The sequence below is a fragment of the Lates calcarifer genome, linkage group LG24, assembly GCF_001640805.2.
Source record: "Lates calcarifer isolate ASB-BC8 linkage group LG24, TLL_Latcal_v3, whole genome shotgun sequence".
Classification (NCBI taxonomy): Eukaryota; Metazoa; Chordata; class Actinopteri; family Centropomidae; genus Lates; species Lates calcarifer.
In genome coordinates this window covers 7956742-7983053 of record NC_066856.1, presented here as the reverse complement: position 1 = coordinate 7983053, position 26312 = coordinate 7956742, and the positions used below count along the sequence as shown (strand labels likewise).

The window sequence follows — 26312 nt, the reverse complement described above, 5'->3', positions numbered from 1 at the left end:
AGCAGGCCTATATGACTCCTCTGTTTGAAGACCTGTCCATTTTCACCCTGCATCTTTTCTCACTCTGAGTTTTACAAAGTGCCAAGTGACAGACAGCACACCATTTATATAGTAGACAGATAAGGTTGATGTGTGTGTGTGTGTGTGCACGTGCAAATGTGTGTGTTTGCATGGTTGGTAGAAGAAAGGGTGAGTTAGAAATGTACCGAAACAGAACTGGAGAAGAAAAAAAAGAAAAATAAAGAGAGACATACATAGTGACACATGAGATAGGAAGAAATAGAGATCGAGAGACCGAGAGAGAAAAAAAGAGCAAGAGAGGCTCTGTATTTCATTCTTCTTTTTTTTTTAATCTCCATGGAACACATTGCTGGTCGTCAGCTATAAAATAATGAGATGCAGTGTCCCCCCTCTTGCTCTGTGTTTGGCAGGAATCCCACAGACACAGGGCAAGGAAGACACTGACAGCAGGCATTTGTTCATTACACAGCAGAACAAATGTAAGGCAAGGGCCTCCGTCTGAAAACACAGAGAGCAAAATTAAAATTAGGAAAGAGGAGAAAAGGAGGAGACTCAGGGAGTATGAAAGCGAATCAGCAGGGCTTTGGTGACATGACAGAAGATAAAGCGAAAAGACGTGCATATACTCATATATGCAGACTTTGAAAAAAAGCTATGAGTGATGGAGAGAAAGAGATGGTCCAGTGGAGCTAATGTCGTATCATATCGCATTAGTCGCGTGCCAAGGATTTTCCAGCGGATGAAGGGGGAAAAGTGTAGTACTCTGTGACTCTGATTCAAACTTCCGTGTGTAATCCACCATCAATTTGACACAGTCAAAAACCCCTCGACCCTTCAGATCATATCAGAAATCAATGCATGTGTGGAACTCAGCCATCTCAGTTGGATCAAATATGTGCAGTAGCTTGTAGCCATGCTGCAGTTTTTGTTGCACCTTGGTACCAGTGTCTTTTCTTGTCTTAACTGACAAGCCAAAGAGAGTATTTTAAAGATGAATCAGAGTGAATACTCAAACAGAAATACACAGCAGGACCCTATTACCCTAAACCTTCTTCATTGAATAGTCTTCAGATGATGCAAGCAGTCCAGGGTATGAACAAGAGCCTGCCTGCACCTCCTGTGCTATAGTAAGGCAAGTGATAAAGCACTGGTAGTGTCTAATCATGCCTGTCATTACTGTGGCAAAGAGGCTATTATGTTCCATGCAACTGTGTCCTCCTTTCAGCAGTGTGGTTAACTGGCTGGCCTGTTTACCCTCCTAGCCAACAAAAAGGTAAGATGCACCCAGTTACACCCTGCTAGCCGGCAGTAAGCAGATAGAGAATGCAAGCAGAAAGACAAATAAGGAATCAGACTGAGGGGGGTGAGAAAGAGAGATAAAGAAGATGGAGAGAAATTAATTCATAATAATAATTACAGAAATGGAGGGGCAGGTAGCTTAAAATTTGGACCTCACAGTGCAGATTGAGCTTAGATGAAATGAGGTGAAATCAGAGACAGGTAGAAAAAAGAGGCAAGAAAGAGACAGCTGATGGTCAGAATATGCATGAAGGACTGATAATTAGAGTCACGGACACACCCATTAACGGCATGACTCATCCCAACACTCTCTCTTCCTCCCATGCCTTTTGTCTTTGAAGTCTTGGTGAGTCGGTTTTATTTCTTTATTCATTTATCTTTTTGACTCACAGGGGCCCACTCGTGGAAGCACTGACCTCCTTCTTTCAAAGGGAGAGCGAACGTAAAGAAGGAAAGACAGAATGACGCAGAGAGAAAAAAAAGAGAGAGATGCCCTCCTATGACGTTTCATACAATGAAATATTTAAACAGGATAACAAAATGTGTAAAAAAAAAAAATCAACACTGGTCCCTTGATGTTTCACAGTGTGTAGTTAAAAGGAAAGAAAACTAAATATTGCCTACATCTACAGTAAAAACAAAAAAAAAAAAAAAAAAAGAAAATATCAGAATAAAAACACAGCCGGTAACCATTTCCATTCTTTGCTCTCTCATATGTAAACATGCACCTACTGTAGTTTCAGCAGGATAGGGTGGGATTTTTGCCTGTCGGGTTATGACTGAATATCAAAATGATCAGGCCAGTCAAATCACAAATAGAAAAACACCATATATTTAAATATCCAAGGGATCACTGCTATGCCTGCGGCTCCAATGTCAACCACCAGTCAGTGTCAGTGCCAATGATGCTCAGACTCCATATATCAGACCATATCTAAATTTTATTTACAGCTGAGTATTAATCTATTGTGTCACTATGGCAATATTTATACACAATGGACTGTGTCACTCAGGCCTTTCGTGCAGAGAGAGCATGGAGGGGATGTCTTTTTTTAGATCATTTCTGTTTCATGCAGTTTAACTTCACCGTAGAGTAGGTGCTAAGTACCTCTTCAAACAGGCTACTCACATAAACTACTGTGCTTTTTCCAGCAGGATGTCACCCACTGGGAATAAGCAAAACTCTAACCAGGAGGAGCTAGAAATAATTCTATGTCAGATTTTGGAAACATGGCAAGTAGCAGAAAATGACACACAATTACAGTTAAGTATTTGAAAGCATATTTCCTACATTTCCAGGATGGATTTATCCTGATACAATCAACCACAGTGTGGTAGCCCAAGCTCATAATCATATGACCCAGGTCTGCTAATTATAGTGACAGTCTGAGATCTCTCTTCCACTGGGACTCATTCCTGCTCGGTCCTTTCTTTTCTACTTCATTTAAAGTCTTCAGGAGAGATGACACCCCAGGCATTGCTTCAAGATCAGAGTTATGCCCCCAGAATAAAGCATGAAGGTCACGTTCTTCATATAGCTCCAAGTTTGAAGGACTATCAATTAGACTTACCCCGGAGCTTCAAAACACTGCTGTCTGGTTTAATCAATATTAATCTTGTCGAATATTTCTTTTCTGTCGCAGAAAAACATGAAATCACTCAATAGAGCGACTCATTTGGCTTTTACTAGGGCTCAGTCTAAGTGTCCATTCATGGCACACAAAATGATGGTGACATTCACTATATAATTTACAAAATCACAAACTGTCCATAAATACATTTAAAAGGAAGAAGAAGAAAACAAAGTAGATGAAGATGAAACATTTCCAAATCCTTAAAAAAAAGCCCTAAAAATAACTTCACAAAAGAATTTCAGTGTTTACTATTATATGAAGATACCTCTCATGCTTCAAAGCACAGGACAGGAAATAATGCAGCTATCTAAAACTACTTTTAGTCTCAATAGCACTTAAAGTCATTGATACAGTGGACTATCAACACTATTTAATTCAAATAGGCACAAACAGCCAACCTCAAATAAAATTTAGCACTAACCTACTATGGACTATAAACAGTTGGCACAACACATTTTCATTTTGGGTTTGACATTCAGCCAGCTCAATTTTGTAGAGTCAAGAGAGAAAGCCATTAACTAGTCAATGCAACTGCAAAGGCAAATAAAAGTCTCTGTGCCTGAATTCTATCTGGACTAAGACCAGTGTCATTCTAATACATTCAGTTCCCAGACCCAGTAAGTAGATCTCATTCAAGGACACAATTAGAATCAGAATCGTTTTAATCTTCTTAAAGCAGGTTTTTATCTGGTAGTCACAAAAGACCTGTTCATCAACAGCTCATAATTCATCTCTCTTTAAGTATGCACAATTGCTGTGATGTAGATCAGATAACCCTTACACACAGACAACAACACATTGATGTGCTCATTCTAAGAGAGGCTAATTCAATAGACTTGAATGCGGCACTTGGCATTTCTTGGAATGGCAGTGAGGTGCAGTCTAATGTAATACAGGGTCCCTCCCCATAGTATAAATGCTTCACTGACACTAAATGTTGGATCAACAACAGGCACACTCAAAGATGTACTGATATTGCAAAATATTTCCTTGCATCCCCTTTCAACTAACAGGTGGTTGGTTCAAGAGGAGTTACACATTTGTTTGGGTTTATGTGCATGTGAAACTGCAATGAGTGTGTGAACTCCCACCTGCCAGACTGCCAGGTCTCTGCAGTGTGGCAGTAGCGTAGAGCTCGTGGGAGATCTTGTACTGGTCAGAAGCGTGGTGAGATGCCAGCCTTTTTGGGAGACAGAGTGGCATAGCTCCCTATGCCTGAACTCATCTGCAAAGACAAAAGTTGTTGTTTTTTTCAGGTTGGCATCAACATACAGGTGCAATTATTTCATTCTATATTACAATGTGCTGGCAACCAAACATGTAACAGCCTGTTACACAGATTTGTGTGGTTCAGAAAAGAGTTTTCAAATTATGCTTGTGTCTATATCCAAATGAGAAACTTTTGTAAAATTGACTTGCAAATGTAAACCACGTCCAAAAAGACTTCTCATTGTACAGTGTGACATATTGGATATAAGCATCCAACTAATTTACCTAAGAAATCAGGATTTAGGTAAGATGCAGAATGATCAATGTATGCAAAGGAATTTTTTATACTGATATTTGAAAAGACTGACCATTTAAAAATGAAAAAATCAAAAATGACACACATAATAGCCACTGTCAAATTACGTAAGTGTAAGAAATAATTCAGTTATTTGGCAATTCTTATATTGATATCAGTGTTTGTAACAAATCACACTTCTAGTACAATCTGAATGTTTGCTTCACATTAAAACATTCATATTTAATACTATGTTGACACACTCTGTAACATTCTGTACCTGGTGAAGAGGGGACGATGATGAGCTGGCCCCTCCCCCTGCTGCTGTAGAGTTGGGTGGAGATGCCACCCTCAGGGGAGACCCACCCCCTCCTGCTGTTGTCACAGCAACTGTAGTGCTGGAAGACAAATTAGAAAAGTAACATAATTTGTCTAAGAAATAATGACTTCAAATGATTAAATCCATTTCATACATAAAAGTTGTTGCAGTCGTATGCTTCCTCTGTCATGTCTGAAATGTGTATGAAATTTATATACACCACATGCTGGCATAGACAGTTTTCCTTTCCCATTCTATTCTATTGTAGCATACAGTCACAGATATACTTTTTCTCTCAAATCATATAAAACCTATCAATGATGTGATAATGTGATACTGATGTGTTAAATACAGTAATTCTTTCAAATTTCATCCCCTTTATCCACCTTGAAACACCGCTAGGCGCTATTACACATCAGTGTCAACAGCAATATGTCAAAATCAATATTTGTGTCACAGTCACTATGGCTCTCTACCTGTATGACTTGGCCAGTCGATTAGCAGAAGACTGCTTGCTGGGAGAGGAGGAGGAAGAAGAAGGCAGGCGCTGAGTGGTAGAATACCCTGGTGTATCAGAGGATGATCCAAGGCGTTGGAGCTTACTAGGAGAACCGGACCCTTGGCCACCTCCTCCTCCAGACAGAGGGGAACTGACACGCTGGGCAGGCAATGTGGAGCTGGAGTAGTAGATACCTAGAGAACAAGGGAAGGAAGAGAAAAATCAACATGGGAGGCAGAAGAATGAGTACAGATAGAGGCAGGTCATGGCACAAAAGCCTGATATTTTATAATGGGTTGATAACAGGAATAAAAAAATATGTTTCAGGGCAGTCAATGAGGTCAAAATGAATAAAGGTGAATTTAACTGCATGGCCTGCTCTTATGTTTTTCAAGCCATAGCCAAGGCTTTTTTAAATTTTTTTAAATGCATATGTAATATATATGTTCTGTATTGTGAGTGTCCAGCATGCAATAGTCAGTGTCAATAACAAGAGGTTCCAGCAATGGCAGTTAATTTAGCTTGTTTATAAATTATGGAAGAATAATACTAACATTTGAGAAAATTACACATTCTGCAGGCTCTGAAAATATTCTACGACTAGCAACGTTTTTATTCCAATTCTCATGCATGTCTGTCAGTGTCTCCAAATGTCATCTCAGTGTATCCACAGAGCTTCATGCTATGTCAGCTTAATTTATTATAAAGAAAATGCATCTCCGTGAAAAGAGACAGAGAAGAGTAAAGGAGAGCTGGAGAGGTGAGTTCTTACCTGATCCTGCCCCAGTTTGTGATTGTTGTTGCTGGGCTGCACGACTTGATGTCACCTAAGGGGATGTAGGGGGAACACAGAGCAAGTGAGGGAAGAAGAGCCATGACAGGGGAGAAGGGACAAATAGAAGGAGTGATAATTGGGGGAGGGAGAAGTTGTGAGGAGGGGGAAGGGAGAGGGAGAGTTCAGAAAAATGGGATAAAAGAGAATAAAGAGTAGTGGCCATCAAAAACTTTTATGCACAATGAGTTCAGTCAAGCCTTTGAGGATCCCAAATGAACCTAGAGCAGCTAGTAATGAAGTCCCTACAGAAAACAGAGGGGTGATTCAAACAGACTCATAGAAGCAGACCATGGAGTCCTCAGAGCTCAGCTGACGGAGATAATTTCTCATAAATCCTTGTTGCACCACCTACTAAAAATCGAGGAAAGGATTACACAATTCATATTATATTCACGTCTTAATCGCTATTATCTGTTGTCACATGAAGCCTGAAATTCAAAATTTTTTAAATCTGTTGTATGCTAAAATAATCTATGAGCAGCATATAATGTAAGTCAGCAGTGTTGTCTTCATTTTGAGCCAAATTCAAACAAGGACAATTTAACAAATTTATGCTCAACTGCTGTCGTGATACCTACAGCTTTGGAGGCAATGTAATGAATTCCTTACAGACAAAAAGTCAGGTGCCAGTCCGTGAGGCAAAGTGTGAGAAGCCTTTTAATCACACATCACATGCTGCTCTATCCAAATATATTCTGCTTAGTCTCCAGAGACAGGGGGAGCATATGCCAGTGCTCCACTGTGCCTCATATACCCTTATGATGATGATGTAAAGGTGATTCAAATACATTATTACGAGACTTATACGGCTGCAATTGTGTAAGGATGACATTACGCAGGCACACAGTCACTGAGTCACCTTGGCGCACTGTCATCACTGCATATACAGTGGTTACACACAAACCTTTGATTTACAGCATTAAACAATCCATTATCATATACATCTTTATATTTTATACATTTGCATTGTTTTAATATCTACACATGACGTGTGCAGTCATGTTTAAAGCCACGTTTGTCTGCTATTCATATGTTTGAATCTGTACCTATTACACCTATCATCATTGCACAAACACTCAAATACATGTGTATACACTTGTACACACATATAAACAATCTGGAGTTATGTTAAGAGGCTACATTTGCACATAACAGAATCCAGGTGTGAATGTTTGCAGCTGTACAACTGTGAACTATACTGGTAGGAAAAAAAAACAAAAAACGCATGCCTGCTCAGCACACCTTCCCTAGATAAATATAGCAACATACACAGGCACGCAATCTCCTATTATGTTCTCAATTGCAGTCTCTGGTTATATTTTCCTGTTTTGTGATGAGAAAAAGCATGTCTACTGAAGACAAGCCTCTGGTTCCACAGCTGCTTTGTTTGCACAGGGGTCATGGAAACTGTTTTATCTCTGGCTGAGTGGATTAGTGGTCTCTTTCTAAAAAAAAAATCTGACTTACAGTTTGTGGAAGCAAACAGGCAAAGAAGCAGAGACATGGAGACTCAGATAAGGACTCAAAGAATGGAAAATCTGTCAAGTAAGGACCAGGTATATAATGCATTGCATAGTATACAGTAAGATATGGTGCTTCCATATATATATGTATATACATGTTCTTGACACATATTCTTTAGCATTTCCTCGTATACACTAGATCCACCCTGATCTCAACATAGAAAAAGTTAAACCTGATGGAGTCTCACTTTTATGACTACAGCCATAAATAAATAATGATTTTGATGTTTCCTTTCAAAACTCCTCCCAAGCAACCAACAATATTTGTCTTTCATGATGGAAAAGTACAACTCATTTTTTAATCTCTACTCATGAGAAATCCTGGTTACCTAGATTTATGCCATGTTCGTAAATAACTTCAGTCTTGCTGCTGCAATTGAACATTTACAGACTGCAGAAATTAACTGTATAAAATGTGATCACTGATATCCATAACTTTACATAATATCCATGGTAACATATCCTAGTCTTTCCTGTAGCTAGAACTACAGCTTACTATGGATTACTGCAATTGTTCCAGTGTTTAAAAAGAATGCTTGAGGTGTTAATAGGAACCATGGTAAGTGCACATGTAAGTGCTTTACATAAACAATGTCACTTGATCTGTTTGTTTGAGTGCACATGGATAAATAGTTATTAGAGAGTGGATTATTAAAAGTGTCTATAAACAGCCTGAGAGAGAGTTTTAATAGGAATGTGTGAGCCACTATCTAAAACAGTGTGCGCCATAAAAATCTTCTATACAAGTCCCCTGTGTTAGCTTAGTAGGTTATGAAGCCAAGTGAGAGATCTAAGGCTGATGAGATGCAGGCCACAAAACAGAGTTTAAGAACCCTGTTAATGGTTTATGTCACAACACTGCAGATGTGCTACAGTCATCAAGATGCAAAGTGAGACAGAGATGGAATTTAAACCGATAAAGAAGTGAGTGGGGGAATGAATAGATGAATGGACAGATGAATAGATGGGTAGATGGATGGGTGATTTGCAGGGTAAATAAATTATGAGTATAGATGAATTGTTGGCTGAGTTAACTAATAGATAAAAAGCCTGACACGCTGTGCGAGGGAGAGCACTTTCACTTTCTCACTGTGTCATCTCACAGTGATGCTTCTTTTCTCCTCCAGTAAAACACTGGGATGTTTGAGGTGCCATGTATCCATGCATTATTAAAGCAGGGCCTCTCAGGGTTATAAATACCCTACAGAGGAGCAGCAACATGCTAGACTTTTCATTTTCTCTCTCTCACTCTGTCTGAAACAGTCACTTGTGAAACCATTAAACAAATGCACTCTATACACATGGTTGAGAGAGTGTGTAATAAAACACACCCATGTGCATAAACACACATGGACACCCAGGTGCACAAATCTGCAAACACAACAATTAAAAAAAAAAAAAAAAAAAACATGTGTGTACTAGACATGTATGCAAACTGCACCTGCCTATCTAGCAGCACTGGCATGCGTGGAGCTATTCATGGGCAGCAAGCCCTGCTGACAACACTGGCCCCATTACACTGACAAGCCAAAAACATCAGAGAGGAGAATACACACACACACATCACATAGACAGAGATGGTGAGCAGAGCGGGAAGGGAAGGAAGAGGGGAGGAGGGAAAAGAGGACAGGAACACTGCAATACAAGGACAAGGAATATTATAGAATTCTGACTACAGAAAGAATATAAATTCCTTTTGCTTTATCTGTCCATTCATTTATACATCTCTCTATCTGTTTTTCTATCTATGTGTCTTTGTCTCCTGTGTTTCTTATTTATTAAGGTGAGGAAAGAGTGCTTTCTCTGAAACCAGCTTTAAAATAAGCTTTGGTGTGACTGTGGATGTGGAAATTAATAAAAGTCTTTACAAAGACAAATATCACCTCCTTCACCTTTCTCCTTTTGCAAAGACACATGCGTATACATACAGACTTGTACAAGCACAGCACTCACACACAACATACGACAAACTAACAGGAAACAAAACAAACACCCATTTAATTAGGAGTTGGGACCCCCGCTGAAAAAAATGTGCAGGTGTTTGCAAAGACACATAAAACATATCCTCAAAGAGTTGTAAGAGTTGTTAAGAATAATCATGTTTATAATTATTGATCTGAAATATTTCCTCTTACTTTCAATTCATATCCATCATTAAAAATAGAATATTTGCTCCAGACACTGGCAGTATCTTTGACTGCAACACTGCAGCTGCTCACTGATTTAGCAGATGTGTGGGTGTCTGTTTGAAAGTACACACGTGTGCGTGCGTGTATACAGTACATGTATTACCACTGATATGTTAAGGACATGAAAATTGGAAATAATTGGCTCCTGTAGGCTGGAAAGTAATTCTGTGGGGTTTCTCTCTTCATCAGCACACTGCTGTGATTAATATGTGTCTTGTCTCTAGCTTTATTTCCCAAGTCCTTAAAAAAAAGATATTCACTGAGATATCTCTCTGTGCATTTAATCTTCTCTTCATTTTGGCCTATGAGAATTTGATTACCTGTCTCCCTCTAAACAGCTTCAAGGAATTTGTCATAACCACTCTGTAACTACCTACAAAACACAGACGAAAAGCTACAGAATGCTTGAGAAGCCAGTTGTAGTGACTGAACTTAAACCAGTTCAGTAAGGATGAAATGAAATTGGATTCTATATAAATATGCACTCATACGCTGATCAACAGACTCAGCTGCAATGCCGAACAAATCCACATTCAGTGAGAGCAATGAGAGTCAGAGTTACACGTAGCTGAAGAAGCCATGCAAGGGGGTGGGGGTGGGGTGGAGGGTACTGTTCATTTATTCTGTGATGGAAAATCAGAGCAGCAAGGGATATGAAATATATGAGCATATAGAGTTTATCTTAACACTGTAAACACTGCTGGTCCCCAAAGATTTGCATGACTTCAATGTGCAAAAAGTACAATGCAACTGTGCTTAAATTGTGGAGAACTCACTTCAGGTGAGTTACCTTCACAGTCAGCCTACAAAGGAAACTAAATGGTTTTTAAGAAAAGAGACTAAAGTTTATCCGAATGGCCAGTATTAGAATTTTGTAAGACTGTCGTTTCATCATAATCAACACCAGCATCTTCATTATCATCTGTGTACAGCAGTATTTCCTACCTGGTTGTAGCTGTGCACAGCTCCTCCAACCTGCCCGCTGCGCTGAGGAGTTGCTGCGGAGATGTTGTCGCTAAGGGCGAGGGTCTGGTTGCTATGGTAGCTGGCAGAGTACTGGAGCGAAGCCTCCGGGGTGGAGTTGAGCTGCAAGGAACTCTGGGAAAGAAGAGCCGGTCCTACCGATAGAGACAGAAGTGGTGTATGGTCGGGTGGTAGGTGGGGGTTGAGTTGAGTTTGTGTGTGTGTGGAGAGAGAGAGAGGAGAGAGTGAGGAGAGAGAGATTAAGAGTGAGAAAGAGAGGGGGCGTGAAGGGGAGAGATTGAGAGGCGAAGAGTGAAATGGGGAAGAGAGAGAGAGCAGCAATTTAGAGCAGATAGTGCAGCAGTGCAGCACTCCGTGAGTTGGAGATGGCATACATAATTTATTAGCAGAGGGAAAGAGAAACAGAGGAACACAGAGAATGGGAGGAGGAGGAGGAGCAGGGAGATGAAGAGGATGGGAGGAGGAGGGCTGAAAATAAGAAAGTTGTAATAGATGGAACACCTAACAACTTGAAACTTTACCTCCCCAAACACGTTAATTCTCACCTTGTACTGCTGTCTTGAACAAAACGTCACTTGACCCCTTGCATAAGATATAAGTCATTTATGTTGCTTTGCAGGATATCGGAATGTGGCGCCATACACCCCACAGGCTAAAGTACACTCAATTCCCCTTCTGTACACTTTAACAGCCTAAGCACCACTAAAGTGTTAATGTAGAGAACGATATAAACCAAGTATGCTTTTTTCAATGATGAGTATGGCTGCAATACCACACCACACACACACACACACACACACACACACATATAGCAATCTCAACCTCCCAGTTAAGGAGCAGTATCACTGCTACCACCTGACACAGATGCTGCTGTGACACCAAATAATAATCCCCTCTCTCTGATTTCCACGCTGAGCACATAAAGCTTGTATTGATTGGGAATGAGAACATCATAAGGTAGTTTTTAGGATGGACTATCTTCTAAACTGTGTATGAAGCGATGAAGTCAGCTGAAGGGAACTGTGACAAACTACTCAGTAGTCAGTGGTGTGTGTACAGGTTATCTGTATGTGTGTTTATGTGTGTGGTTTGGATTCATTGAAGAGCAGTTAGGTCCGTGACCTGTTCACTCAGCAGTGTATACATATTTCATTAAGTTGCTATTTTTACCCTCACTCCCTTTCTGAATACAAATTTCAATTATGTAAAATGTATGCAATCATAGGTTGTAGAGTAAGGAAGCCAAACTCTCTCTTTTCCTTACTTTCCCAATGTCTAAATATCATCGATATGTCCTACATTAAGTACCTCCCCCAGAACTCACTGCATGTTGGTTTCTTACCCAAAATGATGAAGACCCCTTATTATTCTTCTTCCATATCTATTTGCTTGCTCTCTATCTCTCTCCCTCTATCTCTCTCTTCCCCCAAAATCCCTTTCTCTCTGAGAGTCTGTGCACTGTGAACCAAGACCAACTCTTCTGCTTCTCGTCTTCACAAAAGACTTGTCTTTCTCATCTCGATTTATCCCTTGCTTTTTATGAATTATTAAACAGCACTTTGTGTTACGCAGACTGAGTGGGAGCTCCCAAACTCATCATCACTCAGCGTTGGTGTTGTTACATTGTGTGCACTGTATATGTTTGTCTCAGTGTGTGAAGTAAAGTGTGTTTGTGCTGGATGGTCAGATGATAGGAGAGTCATTAGTTTGGTCAGTTGAGACATACTTTAAGCGTATTTAGGAATTCATGCGTTTGTGCATGTGTGATAGTATGTATGTACAGGCAAATGCCGTAAGTAAGTGTGTGTGCACTGTTTGTGTGTATGTGTGAGGGGGTGAAATGTAAAACACAGGGCTTTAAGTCCTTTCATGTCTCTATTGGCTCTCACAGAGTCTCCATTCTCACATGAAAAAAGATGAATTTTTCAGCAGCTCAGTAAAATTATAACATCATATTTTTACTCAGTCTATGAAATGCTCTCTCTCACACCCACACACACACATACCAAACATAAACACACAGGGGTTATATCTTTAAAAAGGCTGGTTTTACAATAGCACAATACACAAAAGCCTCACAGTAATTACTTTGTGAAGTGAATTTCATTTCATGACATTAGCTTTTAAAGTTTGTGTGTGTCTCTAAAGTTATTCATGTGTCTAAATGTTTGTGCAGCTCTGCAGTGACGCCTAACCAACTACAGTATCAGCTGAAAGCAAAAAGCCTCCCTGTTTTGTGCAACCTTTCACTGAAGACAGCGACATGTCACTATTTTGTGTATTCAACACTTCATTATTTGCAGTGCTTACTTTTGGGGGGCAAATACACACACACACACACGCACACAATACACACACAAAGCTATGCAGAATTTATCTGCACCCACACATAGTGATGCTTTTGGTAGAAGCCCATTTGCAAAATAGGAAAAACAGCTGGGTGCGGAGCGCACCACAATAAGACTGCCCGCAATAAAAGTGCCATCTATTTGGACACAGATAAAGCAAGAGGGACAGGGACTCAGGGACTCCCTACAAACAAGATAAGAATCAAATTATCTGACATGTCTCCCCACTGTTCTGCATGTGCTTAAACATGCAACCTGCCTCTTATCAACGCAAACCAGCAACGGCAATTTTGAGCTAAATAGTCCAAACCAGCTTTTTTATCCTGTCCAGCTTTTTCACTATCGTACATACACAACTCAAGATTACTAAGCCTTGTATAAGCTGGTGTGTGTGTGCTATATAGTGTGTGTTTGTGTGTGCATGCACAAATATTACGTAGGTGCTCCACACTGGACAGCCCATTCTAGTGGTGCCAGAAATTACACATAGAAATGTGCGGAGTGACACGTACAGAGTAAGCTCTTAAAATGCCATCCATTACAGCAATATCAACTATCAAAAAGGTCAGCAGACAATAAGTGAAATGGGAATGCAGTGTTCCAAAACCAATGACCTGCAAAGAAAATGCCAAGCACATTTAGTGAGACCTCCTACATGGTCCTCTCAATCATTGTTTGAATTTGTTTATCAGAATCTAAGGCCCGCAAGATGGAAAAGCTGCTTGGAACTGGGCAGCTGTCTGTACAAATCAAGGAAAAAAAGTATGGTGTGTTTGACTGTTTGTGTGTTGTCTCTCTCTCTGCTCATGAAAAGAGCAATAGCATATTCATCTTCTCATAGGACAACAATTCTAGTTATAAAATCTGCTTTACACAGTAAGGGCTATAATCACAGTCCTCCTACTTCATCTAACTATTTACGTAATGAGTCTGGAACAAAATCCTTCCTCGACTCTACTTGCTTACTGTAAGTAGAAATGAAATCTGAGCGAGAACTCAATATTAACACAAGGAATTGCTGCACTTAGGCCAGATATCTAATGGCCTAAGGGACTAATAAGAGTACATTTTCTCCTTTTCTTTCAGCTGTACAAAAATAGCTACCCAACAATACACACTGTGCTCCTTTTCTATTTAAACCTACCACAGGTGTGGTTTTTATTAAGATTGTCTGGATTCTTTCCCCCCTCCATAAAAGAGTGAATCCTTTTAAACAGTGACTGTGCGTGACAATCAAAATTAGATTTATATTTCTTTTGAAGCAGTCACAGGTTTGTTTACACCTACTGAAGTGAGTGCTAGACTTAAACAGACCTTGATTTTGATCTATCATGTGTTAACAAAGTGCTGAAAAATCTAATTTCCCCTCTACAAATGAAATTCTTCAAGAGCAAATGTAAATAAACACAAAAATTAGAATGAAATTTAGTTTGTTCTTTTATGCTCTTGGACTGAAATTGACTTTTGTTTGGGTAACAGTTCCGCTTTGCTCTGAGTCAGGTCAATAGCACAAAATGGATTGAAATAATTGGAATTTAAATAGACACTTGGGATTATTGGGTTGTATCCCTCTTGCCCTCCCCAGATACAAACACACACACATATACACAAACAAACACACACACATTGGTATTGATAAGTACACTTACGTTCTCCACTGTCAAGTATTCCTGATTCCTGAAGGGAGCGAATGCAGGAATCCACCAACTCCAAACCTGTGGTCAACTCATCCTCAATATCCTTCTGTCCATCCGCTGCGGAAGACAAAAAGAGCAATGAGAAACAGAAAAAGACAGCGGATAGAAAATGAGGGAAGGAGCCAGAGAGATGAATGAGATCTCTCTGGACTGCAACTTCAATTCTCTACTCTCACAGTCCATAAAACTCTACACATTATGTCTTGGTTATGAGCTGTAAGACATTTTGATTATATGCTGGAAAGGACCCTGGTAAGTCTTCCCTGGGAGCTGCCTGACTGAAAATGAAGCTGTTCAAAAAGTGGAGTCAATTGTATGCCAAGTGTGTGTAAGTAAATCTGAGAATTTATGTGTATATTTGTGTGTTTAAATATGAATGGAACCTTTAAAACCTTTAAAAAAACTGTAATGAAAAAAGGTTTGTGGTCAATTCATGCAACCTTTACATGCATGGCTGAACAATATGTGCACGTGTTCGTACAAATATTCACAGTGAACTTTACCTTGAGCATTCCAGCGAAATTGCTCATCTGTCGAACTGCAAAAGAATGATGTAGTAAATAAGAGTAACAGAGGGAACAACAACAATAACATACAAGAAAGTTGCACAATAGCAGCCACATTTTTAAATCAACGGCAGATTGCTTTCAAAATGCTTTACATGTAGCATTTTACAGAGTGAAATCCTGTGCACTCAGGTAAGTCTTTTTTTTTTTTTTTCAATTCTCATATGGATAGTGTTGTAGACGCACACATAACTACACATGCACACACACACACACCAGTCACACTAGACACACACACACACACACACACACACACACACACACAAACAAGACTTCTTTTCTATTCTCTTGTTCACTGTCAATTGATTGGTGATTGATGGGGGGTTGAACATGGAGAAAAAGACAAAGAGAGGCAGAAGGAAACAGACAGGCAGAAAGAGAAAGTTAAAGACGAGTATTGAGCCGCCAGCTGTGTGATCAATACAGACACGGACAGACTAACTGATACATATAGACTCTTTCATCTAACTTCATCTACACCATTAGACTGGCTGTCTGGGCTACTTGGCTTGTTTCTGCTTTCATCCCATTAAGACTGCTTGGTATTCCACATAGCTGACTTTCTAATTGAATGTCTGTCAAAGTGTGTGCATGTGCGCCTTGGGTGTCATTGTACAATATGTGTCTGAAGTGCTTGTGTGCCCTCATGTGTGTACAAGTTTGTGGAGGTATATGAGAATGAGTGAATACATTTACAAGTGTTTATCTATTTGTCTGGTTGGCTGAGACGGTATTGGCCTTCCAGAGATGGGCATTTTCTAAGTAGCTCTCATAGAGTGATTGGACTGGTTGAAACAGTTTTGATGTTAAACACAATAGACTATTTCTGGAGCGTCATTGTCTTGGAACACATGCAGTGGTTAATACTTTGTCATGGAACCAGGCAAAGGGAGAGGCTGTGAAGGAAAAGCCAATCATAGCTATGTGGCAATATGGTGGCTATAAACAGCCCAGCCATTAAGGTTGAGAAGAATAACAAACAAAGAAGAAGGGAAATTAAATTTGTTATTTAGAAGTAAAGTTTGTTAACTTTGTTACTTGAACCTGACTGATTTTTTTTTTTTTTTCTCAATAGACGCCTGATACCAGTCAGCCTGTTCGACAGTTTGGCCGTCTGCTGTCCTTACAGAACCTCTGGACCTATGCTGCTGACAGGACAGCTGGTTCTGAGGTGTGACGACCATACCAGAGGTCAGAGTTCATGTGGGCCGAACAGATGGGTGCTTCAGTAACACTTACGAGCCTCTGACATTTCACTTCGGCTATAAATTATTAAGCTCGTGGAAACTGTCACACCACAATCACGGTCCAAACCAAACCATAACCATCTGTAACCTAAATGTACCAATTTGATTTGATAGTTAAACTTACAGAGCTTACAGATCAACAGGGCTCATTGTTTGCACTTGGAAGGCAGAACATGTTTCATTTATGCTTCACCTAATACCAACTGTTGAGCATTAAAAAGACAGCAAATGTGAACTGTAAGACTGTGACAGCAGCTGGTTGGGAATGTCTGCCCTGTGTGTTCTTTCACTCTGCTGAATATTGCTATTGTTCATACCTTCATCAGCAAAAGCAGGCCACAAATACAGTTTCAGATGTTAATGAAAGAAAGAAAAACTGCAGCTTTCTACTTTGTAACCAAATACTTGCAAGAACCAATATTAACTTTTCGCCTATAGTTTTCTGTCTTGCCCTCGGGATACAGCTTGTCCTGCATTTCCTTTTAGTTGAAAGTAATTGTTATGTAACTGCTAATCACTGCGATGCACTAGTGCAGCACTAAACAAGGAATGAGCGTGAATACAGGAAAAGTCAGATCAGTTACAAATTACTTAAGCAGAAATATAATCACCTAATCATCAAATCACAGTAGTGTGGGAGAATATGTTGAATGGGTAAATCCACTTGAATTAACTGTATCTACTTTTAGTGTATTGCGACTACTTTAAAGACTAATGATTTTTACAGGCTATCATATTTTTTTTTCCAGCTATCCACCCACTTACTCTAAACTTTATCACTTGGTTAGCACACTGCATGTTTCTTTTTATTTCATCAATTTTGCAGAGTGAAAACTATGCAATGAAATGTAATGCTTTGTGAAAATAAGTCATTGTAGAGTTAGTATAATAAAGCCAACAGCTCAGTGGCAGAAATGTCTCCATATCGTATGTTCCTGTTTGTAATGAAAGGACTACATTCCAATGGCCTGTGTTTAAACTTGACAATTACTCTGCTTGCTGGGACTGGCTGATGTCAGAAAAAGTCAGTTGAAATGGAGGATAATAATAAAATAAAAGAAATAAAATCTTTGCAGCTTGCTAGGTCAATGAAACACCATCATTGTGGCAGCAGCAACAGCCTGAAGTTCAGAAATGTGGGTTTTTAACCAAACTGCCTTTGCCAAATGCTTGACCAGTAGAGATATTTAATATAAGGCAATTAATCCTAAGTTTCTCCTCAGTGGTGAATGTTAAACAGGTGTAACTGCATGGAGTAGCTTCCTTTTGTGAATTTTTTAACCTTCTGAATATGAATTAGGATTATGCTGAACAAATCTTTGCTTGACACAAAAGGTTAAAATAAATACTCCTAAGGCTGACCATTGCTTTTCTGCTCTAGGACAGCAAGTTCCCTGCCATGGGCCGGTCACGGTCCCTCTATTACAGATAACGTTTGATATTCATTAGGTTTACTTGGTTTAATTCTGCCTTTTGATTCCAGGTATTGATTCTTCATCAGCACCATCCTCTATTTTACACTTGCTTTGCATTCTAGCAACAGCTGATTCTGGGACAGTATTAGTAGTGGAAGTTGAAAGAAAGAAAAAGGCAGAAATATGTAACTATGTCTGATGGACTCTGGATTGCTGAATCACTAATGACAGATTTGTAAATGCCAGCTCATTAGTGTTTTAAGTTAATATTAAGTCAGTGTTCATATGTGTAATCACATCTAAAAAAAAAAAAAAATGAAGTTCTGATTCTTGAAAGCCAGTCCTTATCATAGGTGAACTGATTGCTTTGGAAGCAAAATCTAAATCTGGCTCATGCAGAGAGAGAGTGCTGCAGCCTACAGTAGGTGAAAATGGTATTACAGACACACACACACACACTCTCTCTAACTGGGTAACAGTAGTAAACATTGTAAACACTTTGTCACTGCGTTAAAATGTAGACAGAGAGACAAGACAGGGAAAGAAAACTTTGCATGAGCTGACAGACAGGAGAGAGGGAGGTTTAATAAGCATTATTCCACAACACTGCACACTCTCGCCTGCAATGCCACAACACTACACCCAGCGAGGCAGTGCATCCTTTTTAACAGTGAGCCTGTATTAAAGAGACATTTTAAATTCGGCACTTCACTCTTAGCCGCCATACAGCTTATATCAATAGACAGCGTCCTCTACTGTTCCCAGTGAAATCCACATAAATGCATACCCACACACTCTACTTAGCATTCACTGATGTACTTAAAGTATTACTAATGTATTCAAAACCAAGGCTTAAAAGCAAATGAGAAAAGTTTCTGGTGTTGGCCTGTAGTGACAGATATGCTTCACAGATGAGAGATTAATTTAAATGCCATCACACTGAAATCACATTCACACACTGAACAATAAGAATGCATGTGTACAAACATGCATATATATGTGTGTATGCACTTGATATATCTCTTCTAAGTGCTTTCCTGTATTGGAAATATTTTGTTAATGGGTACAAAAGTGCAGATAAACAGGTAAACATGTTGTGCTTGTGGTAAAAGTATGAAGCCATCTAGGCAGGAATCCCAGCAGCCACATCCTTCACAAGTTATTAGTCCTTTGCTTGGAGAGCATTACTCTGAAAGAGTTACACACGGTCACACAAGGTTCTGCTCAAATTCTCCAGCTGCCCCCTTTCACAGATAGCAGCACTTAAGAACACTTGCCTGTCCTGATAAGGAATGTCGGCGTGAAAATGGGCATGTGTATGTACGCTCAGCAAGCAAACACACATGCACACATCCACTGCTTGCACACACTCCACAGGTATATGGCACTCAGCTACAAATCTTGCACAGAGCAAATTTTAATGAGCTTTTGATTATTTGTTTATTACTTGTGCACACACAGACACACACACACTTGTGTTTGTACTTTTATCTTTGTGACACATTGACACAATGCTTTCTAAAGCCCTTTGCCTTAGCCATCACAACTAAAGTTGCCCCAAATGAGTCATGCTGCCCTGCTTGTCCAGCTTTCTGCTTCCCTGCGTTTCCATCACCCATCTCTGCTTCCATCAACTCAGTTTGTAGAGTTTACAGCCTGCCACATTGTTGTTCCAGCACTGCACTGTGAGGCAGCTAAACAAAAATGCAAGGCCCTACCTAAAACCCAGGCGTAACCTTCAAAAGCCCTTTAAAGGTGCCAGAAAGTGTCAACTGACCTAAATGTCCTCACTCTAAAATAAATCATCCACAGTATTAAATTCAAACTGTTCCTCACAAAGATAGCCATACGCGTGCACATGTGCACACACACACTCTGCACAGGCATTACATACATATACACCGACACAAATACACCAAAAAAAATGCCTACACATACACAAGGTGTCAAATTCACACAAACATTGAACTAAAAGCACTTTACGTCTTTGATAATTGCTACCCTGTTGAGTGGGAGAGAGGAATAAATGGACGGCTTGGTGTGCAGTCCTTTGCTATTTCATTATTGCCACCATTAAAACAGGGGCCTAATAGACCATAATCCTGTGTGTGACGTTTACTAATGCTTTACCAAGAAGTAGCCCTAAGCACATCCTTGCTTTCTGAAAAGTAGCTATCTTTACAGAAATAAATCCATATTTCATTATTTGTGTGTTTTCATTGTTTGCCAGTGGATTAATTAATTTAGGTAGGAGGGGAGTATGGCAGAAAACAACAATAAGCCTGCATGTCTAATTTCATATGAAACACAAACTAGCAACATCCTGTTGAGAGGGATAGAAAATAATAAAGCTAAATTCACCCAAATGAGACAGACTTCTTTCAGTTACACAATTTTCAGTTCAAGAATTGAGATAAACAGAGCAATACAGAGATTGCACTGGTTTCCACAGTTTCCAATAAAAATGAATGTTATCACAATAACGATGTGAGATGGTATCATCACATAAAAATCCTGCTCAGTGTGGCTTCAGTGTGGGAAATATGTGTCAATATGAGCATCAAGAATAAGTCAGACATAGGAACTGCAATGGTGCTACTTGATCTCCATGAGGATATTCATTAATGTCTTGCTGCAAAGAGGTCAGATGTCAAGGTCAGCAACAGCACACCTAGGAGCTGGGAGGGATTCAGTGTCTTGTCCAAGGACAGCTGAGCAAGATGGATGGATGGCCTTGGATATGGCAGCATGAGGCTACGTTCTCCAGCTGAGGGGTAATACCCCTCCTATCTAACTCATACCCAGTTTTCCGACATTTGTAAAATGTCAGCTGTCAGAATGACTGCTGCTCCGTCGCGGTTAAAATAAATCTGGATGATAGAGAACCATTCAAGCCAAACAGGGGGAATGCTGGTCATTACAAAGCAGTCCTGTCTATTTAATTGGCCATTTTCATTACACTATAAACACAGAGTACTAATTAGCTTGGAATGAGGTTCCCCTATTAAAAAAAAGAAGGAAAAAAGCATAGAGATGGGTGACACAGGAAAAAAACAACATGAAGTATCTTAATAAGGTGTTGTGCCACCAGAACAGCTTCAATGCACTTTGCCATTGATTCTACATATCTCTGGAAGTCTACTGGGACTCCATTTGGTGTTTTTATGATAGTGGTGGAGAGCGCTATGTAAGTCCCATTGTCCCCCATTGTCCATGGTTGTTCAACTGGGTTAAGATCTGATGACTGCGAAGGCAATATCATGTGATTCACATCATTTTCACACTCATCAAACCATTCAGTGACCACTCATTCTCCAAGAATGGGGGCACTGTCACCCTATTTCTCCACTCATTTTCAGCTTTTTCCTTTGATTTTGTCACCCTTCCATTTGTAACCATGTGGCCATTTGAGCAAATGTTAGAGAAAGATGGCGTGAGGTTGTTTGAGAAAGAAATCAAATGTTTCCCTCGATGGAAAATTTTATATGTGTTGTGAAGAATAGTACTAATAGATTAGCACCCCTGTTGCATGTAGATAAATCCCCAACTTTGTGCACTCAGTAAGGTGTGCACAGTACAAGGTGATTTATAGATCAAAAACTTAAAACATAGGTTTGTAATTCATAAAAAAAGAGATTTTCAAAGCAAAAAGACACTCAAGGTCATCCAAATATTTGGATGCAGACACATTAGGGAACTACATATGGGTTGAATAATTATTAAGCATAACAGCATTACACTTTCAAATATACTATATGAGTAAATATGGGTTTTAAATGTCAATTCTAACTGTGATTTTGATCATGTGTAATCACATCACAATAAATCAGTTTTCCCATATACAGTATCTTTGAAATGCTGTGTGATGTTGATGAAATGCGATGATGATGTGTAATTATATCGATCACATTCTCCTCTCAGCTCAACAGATAGATAATTTCAGTGCTGACAAACTGTGGGGAATGCAACAGGCTGTACATACATTGTAATATCAGCATCCTGACAGTGTATTATTATTTTCATTCATAACATACAAAGGCTATCGACGAGGCACTAAGGAAGTAATTTGGATGAAAAACAAAGAAAATCAAAAACAATCATCATTGAAGAAGCTAAACGAGGGATGCATGTCATCTCTAAATGAAGTTCAAGAGATCTTTATTCTTTCCTATATAACTGAGAGCACTGGAACGCATTGGCTGGCTGTAACTAACTTGTCATCTAATTTGCACTTGCTTAGCAGAAACCTGATTTGTGAAATCTTTCCAGCAGGGTTCAGCCAAATGTTCACAAGCAACAAACCAAAAATGGATGGATTGGATGCATGCATGGGCTCTGACTGACCTACTGACAGCACTGCTCACAATGTGAATATCTTTAAAATATGGACCAGAGGACAGTCTGGAGAGAAATGACATGTTGGGCAGTAACATGGTGTGAAACTTCAGTGACATCAGTGTTTCAAACCACATCATTGTGAAAATTGTGATGAGTTTCCTTGTGACATAGCTGATTCTTTTAAGTATGAAAAATGGCACCAAATTATGCTTACTCACCTTTAAGCATGGACCTGGTTTAAGAACCACTCAATCGTTTTTATACATCTGTCTGTTGAATGGATACAAACCTACCCACTGGTGGTTGTCATAACAACAGTGTTGTACTTCATCATCGTCAGCATGACAGTGTGACACTATAACGGTAATCTGTCAATCTCGAGTGGGCTTTTATGCTCTGTACAGGATGTGGGGGTGGTGTGTGTGTGCATTTATGTGTGTGTGAGTGCAAGAGAGAGGTAGAGAAATTTGAAATTGCCTTTGTGTTGGCAGTGGGTGAAATGACAAAGTGAATAAAAAAAGAATGAAATCAACACAAAACTACATCATACACCCGACTCAGACGAACACAAAAATATGTCACAACATTGAGGCTGGAAAGCAAAATGTGTTTTTGTTTACGTGGCTGCATGTATGGCTTGTCTACTTTGACTATATATATATGTCTCTATGCGTGTGTGCGTGCGCATGTGTGCAAGCTTTCTGATAGTCTATTCAGAAAGCAGTCTATTGTGCTCACAACAAGGCTGAAAACTTTTGTGAATATGACAGCTGAATGACAGTTCAACAGAGGAGCTGGAAGAGAATTGTCTAGTCAAAGTGTTCACTGAAATGACTTCTAATGCCTGACTACTGACAGCTGCAACAAAAACCCCAATTCCTACACACACACAAAAACAAAGAAAACAACGCACCATGGTATTGACAACTCCAACAGGGATATTTCAACTTTGTCCTCTCCCACTCATCTCCTTTCAAGTCCTACACACTCATGTGCAGATATTTAACCTACCAGCATGTGAATCTGCATGTTATTTAAGTGTGTTTCATATCTTTATGTGTAAATCAGTTCATGTACATTTATGTGTGTGAATGGAAGAAATACACAATAGAAGTACACACACACACACACCACAAAACATCTATTTATGTCCATAGGGAAAAAAAAACAAAAAGGGCAGCATTAACAATAAAGATGCAGTCACACCTTCTATGATATAAGTCACTGCATCTGAAGGACAAGAACTGTATACACACATGCGTGCCTGGACTGTGTCCTCTGTGGGTGGCTTTAGCATTTAAATGTTTTTATAGAACAGAACAGGAACATACAATTTCAATGTTCAAAGTTCAGTGTCTGTAAAAGTACACTAGATACTAGATTTTGAAATGTGTAAAAAAAAACATCTCCAAGAGGACAATGGAAATCTTGTTTCATATCTACTGTATTAAATAGCGATTGGACCTCCACATTCTGCAGCTGGACTGTGTCAACAAGTGTTCATCTTCCAATAAGGCCTTTGTGGTTTCTTTCAAAAAGGGATCATTTTCCGTGAATGCTGGCAACATCACGCGGCAGCACAAAGCAACTTCCAGACAGAAATATCCTGCTTATCCCCGTTAGATGGGTAAAGTACGGACATACACGCAATTACTCTACAGCACATTTTAATCGTGCAGACTGTGCAGGCTTACATATGCATGTGACTCGACTGTATATGTGTGTGCCTGCATGCATGCTATAACACACAGTCACTCAGTTACTTGTGTGTGCATGCACATGCTCAACTGTGGGTTTCCACTGTGAGCAGCACCTGCTTGTTGCACTATTTCGGCTCAGGAACATCTGCTGTGTGTGTCTAAATCACCAAGCTATTATAGTTATTATGATAGGTGGGCTATCATTGTTTTGCACCAGCACAGATAATGACAGAATACCTCCATGCATAATTCACCAGGGACGGATGGCCTGACACCGGGTGTGCCCTGTATTATTGTGCTCCGCACAGACAGGGACTGTCTGAGCATTATACTCATCTAACAAGGCTCACTGCAGCAAGACTGTTGTGACATGTTATTGAACTAGGGATTAAAAGCTCTACTGCTCACATTATGAAATGTTAGAGTAAAACTTTCACTTTTGGTAGATTACTGAGCAGTTTGATAAAAGTTTTAATGTGATCTTACGATTGAGGCTCAGATTCAGTTAATCTTGACATATTAGTCGACTGTAAATAATGACATTTGCTTGATCCTCATTATTAAATCTGAGTACATTAACCTTTCTCTACCTTCAATTATGATACACTGAGATATTACAAGAGCTGGTTTGTGTTTGCTGGTGTGTGGATAATACATTTTTTTAATATGGTGTTTTTATAGAACTTATAGTGGGCACTGTAGATTATGCAGGAATCCAGGAGCTTTAGAATCTGTAGAACATGCATGTGCAGAGCAGGCAGTTTAATAGGAAATAAATAAAGAACATACTATACAGCAGTATTTATGATCTTGAGGCTGCTACTGAGCATCCATACACCAGGAATAGATTGGTGACTTTTTGAACAGATTCAGAGTTCTCAAGGTCAGTGCACTGGTCTTGCATGCACATATATGGATGTATACATCCTTATACTTGAAAGCCCTTTTTTTTAACCTTTAACCATGAAATAAGCCTCTCTTATTGGACCTTCACTTGTTTAACAGATTTGGAATATTCCATTTGTGTACCATATGGTATGCACTTTTTTCAATAGTTTCAAAGTGATGAAAAACAACATTTTAACAAAACCATCAGCGATAATAATTGGAAGATATGCAGTGCTGGCTTCATTAAGGCCTCTTTGACTGAGTCATAATTGCATATGACAGAGTAGCAGTGATATTATTATGATAATACACATTTACATATAAATAATAACACTTCAGGCTGCTAAGTACAGCGGCAAATTAAAGTGAAAAGGACAGATGATGTATCAGCACACTGCTGGCCCACAAAACTCGACTAAATTTAGAAAACAGTCAGTTCCCAGACAACAAGTCAACAATCCTTCTATAGCACAGTGGATGTCATACAAATTGCAGGTTCTGTTTGCAGGGGTGTTATGAAAAAAAGAAATAGTATTTCCACAGAAAATGCATTTTCAAATGTTGCCAGCTGGGGATGAGAAGATGAAAGAGAAAACACTAAAATTCAGTGTGATGTCAACCCCAATAAGCATGCTCACAGACCCCTGTATTACTGATAGAGAAGATTATTGGCCAAACAGCAAGGGATTAACAGAGATTACAGAGACCAAAGTGAAAATGCTTGGCCGGAACACCGATCATCATTTGTCAACTGTTTTGCTGGCTTGTGGTCAGAAACAGTTTGGCCTCGCCCAGTGAGAGTCACTGATGATTGATTCTACACGCAGAACTGTCATTGGCACTAACTGAAGGTCTGGACAGTGTGCAGTCAATCATCAGAACATTGTGAAACTAGTGAAATGAATCTGCAACTGATGAAAAAACTAAAGTTTCTAATTTTATATTCCAATATTTCCCTTTAAATTTTCAGTTGTGTTGTCATCAACATTTCATGTTGTCAAAGGAAAAAAGTTGTTTTTGGAGGAAACATGCCATAAGTCTGCCATTTCTGTCTGACATATCATTTTCATAGAGTGATGGAACACTTTCATATGTTTTTCAGTTTTTATGTTGTTATGGAAATCGCACACTTCCCTCCTTCCCATTCAAATTTACACACATCTGGTCCTTCAGATAAGTGGAAGGAGGTACATCCTGTTCTTAAGGTAAATCCATGTATGCCATACTATGATTGCCAGAGTCATATTTCTTTTAGACAACAAGCAAAATCATCCCTCACTGTCGGTATCTCGTCTGCTAAATAAAT

At 39.4% G+C, this 26312-nt stretch overlaps 1 protein-coding gene across 1 annotated transcript in view; it reads right to left on the bottom strand.

Annotated features, from left to right (window-relative positions):
* The window catches only part of ctnnd2a (catenin (cadherin-associated protein), delta 2a), a 286657-nt gene that overhangs the window by 129128 nt on the left and 131217 nt on the right, over positions 1-26312 (bottom strand). Inside the window, 8 exon segments of the mRNA XM_051067006.1 lie at positions 4046-4124; positions 4126-4179; positions 4739-4856; positions 5254-5470; positions 6049-6103; positions 10769-10941; positions 14805-14909; positions 15356-15390. Of these exon segments, the coding sequence (XP_050922963.1) occupies positions 4046-4124; positions 4126-4179; positions 4739-4856; positions 5254-5470; positions 6049-6103; positions 10769-10941; positions 14805-14909; positions 15356-15390 (836 nt within the window).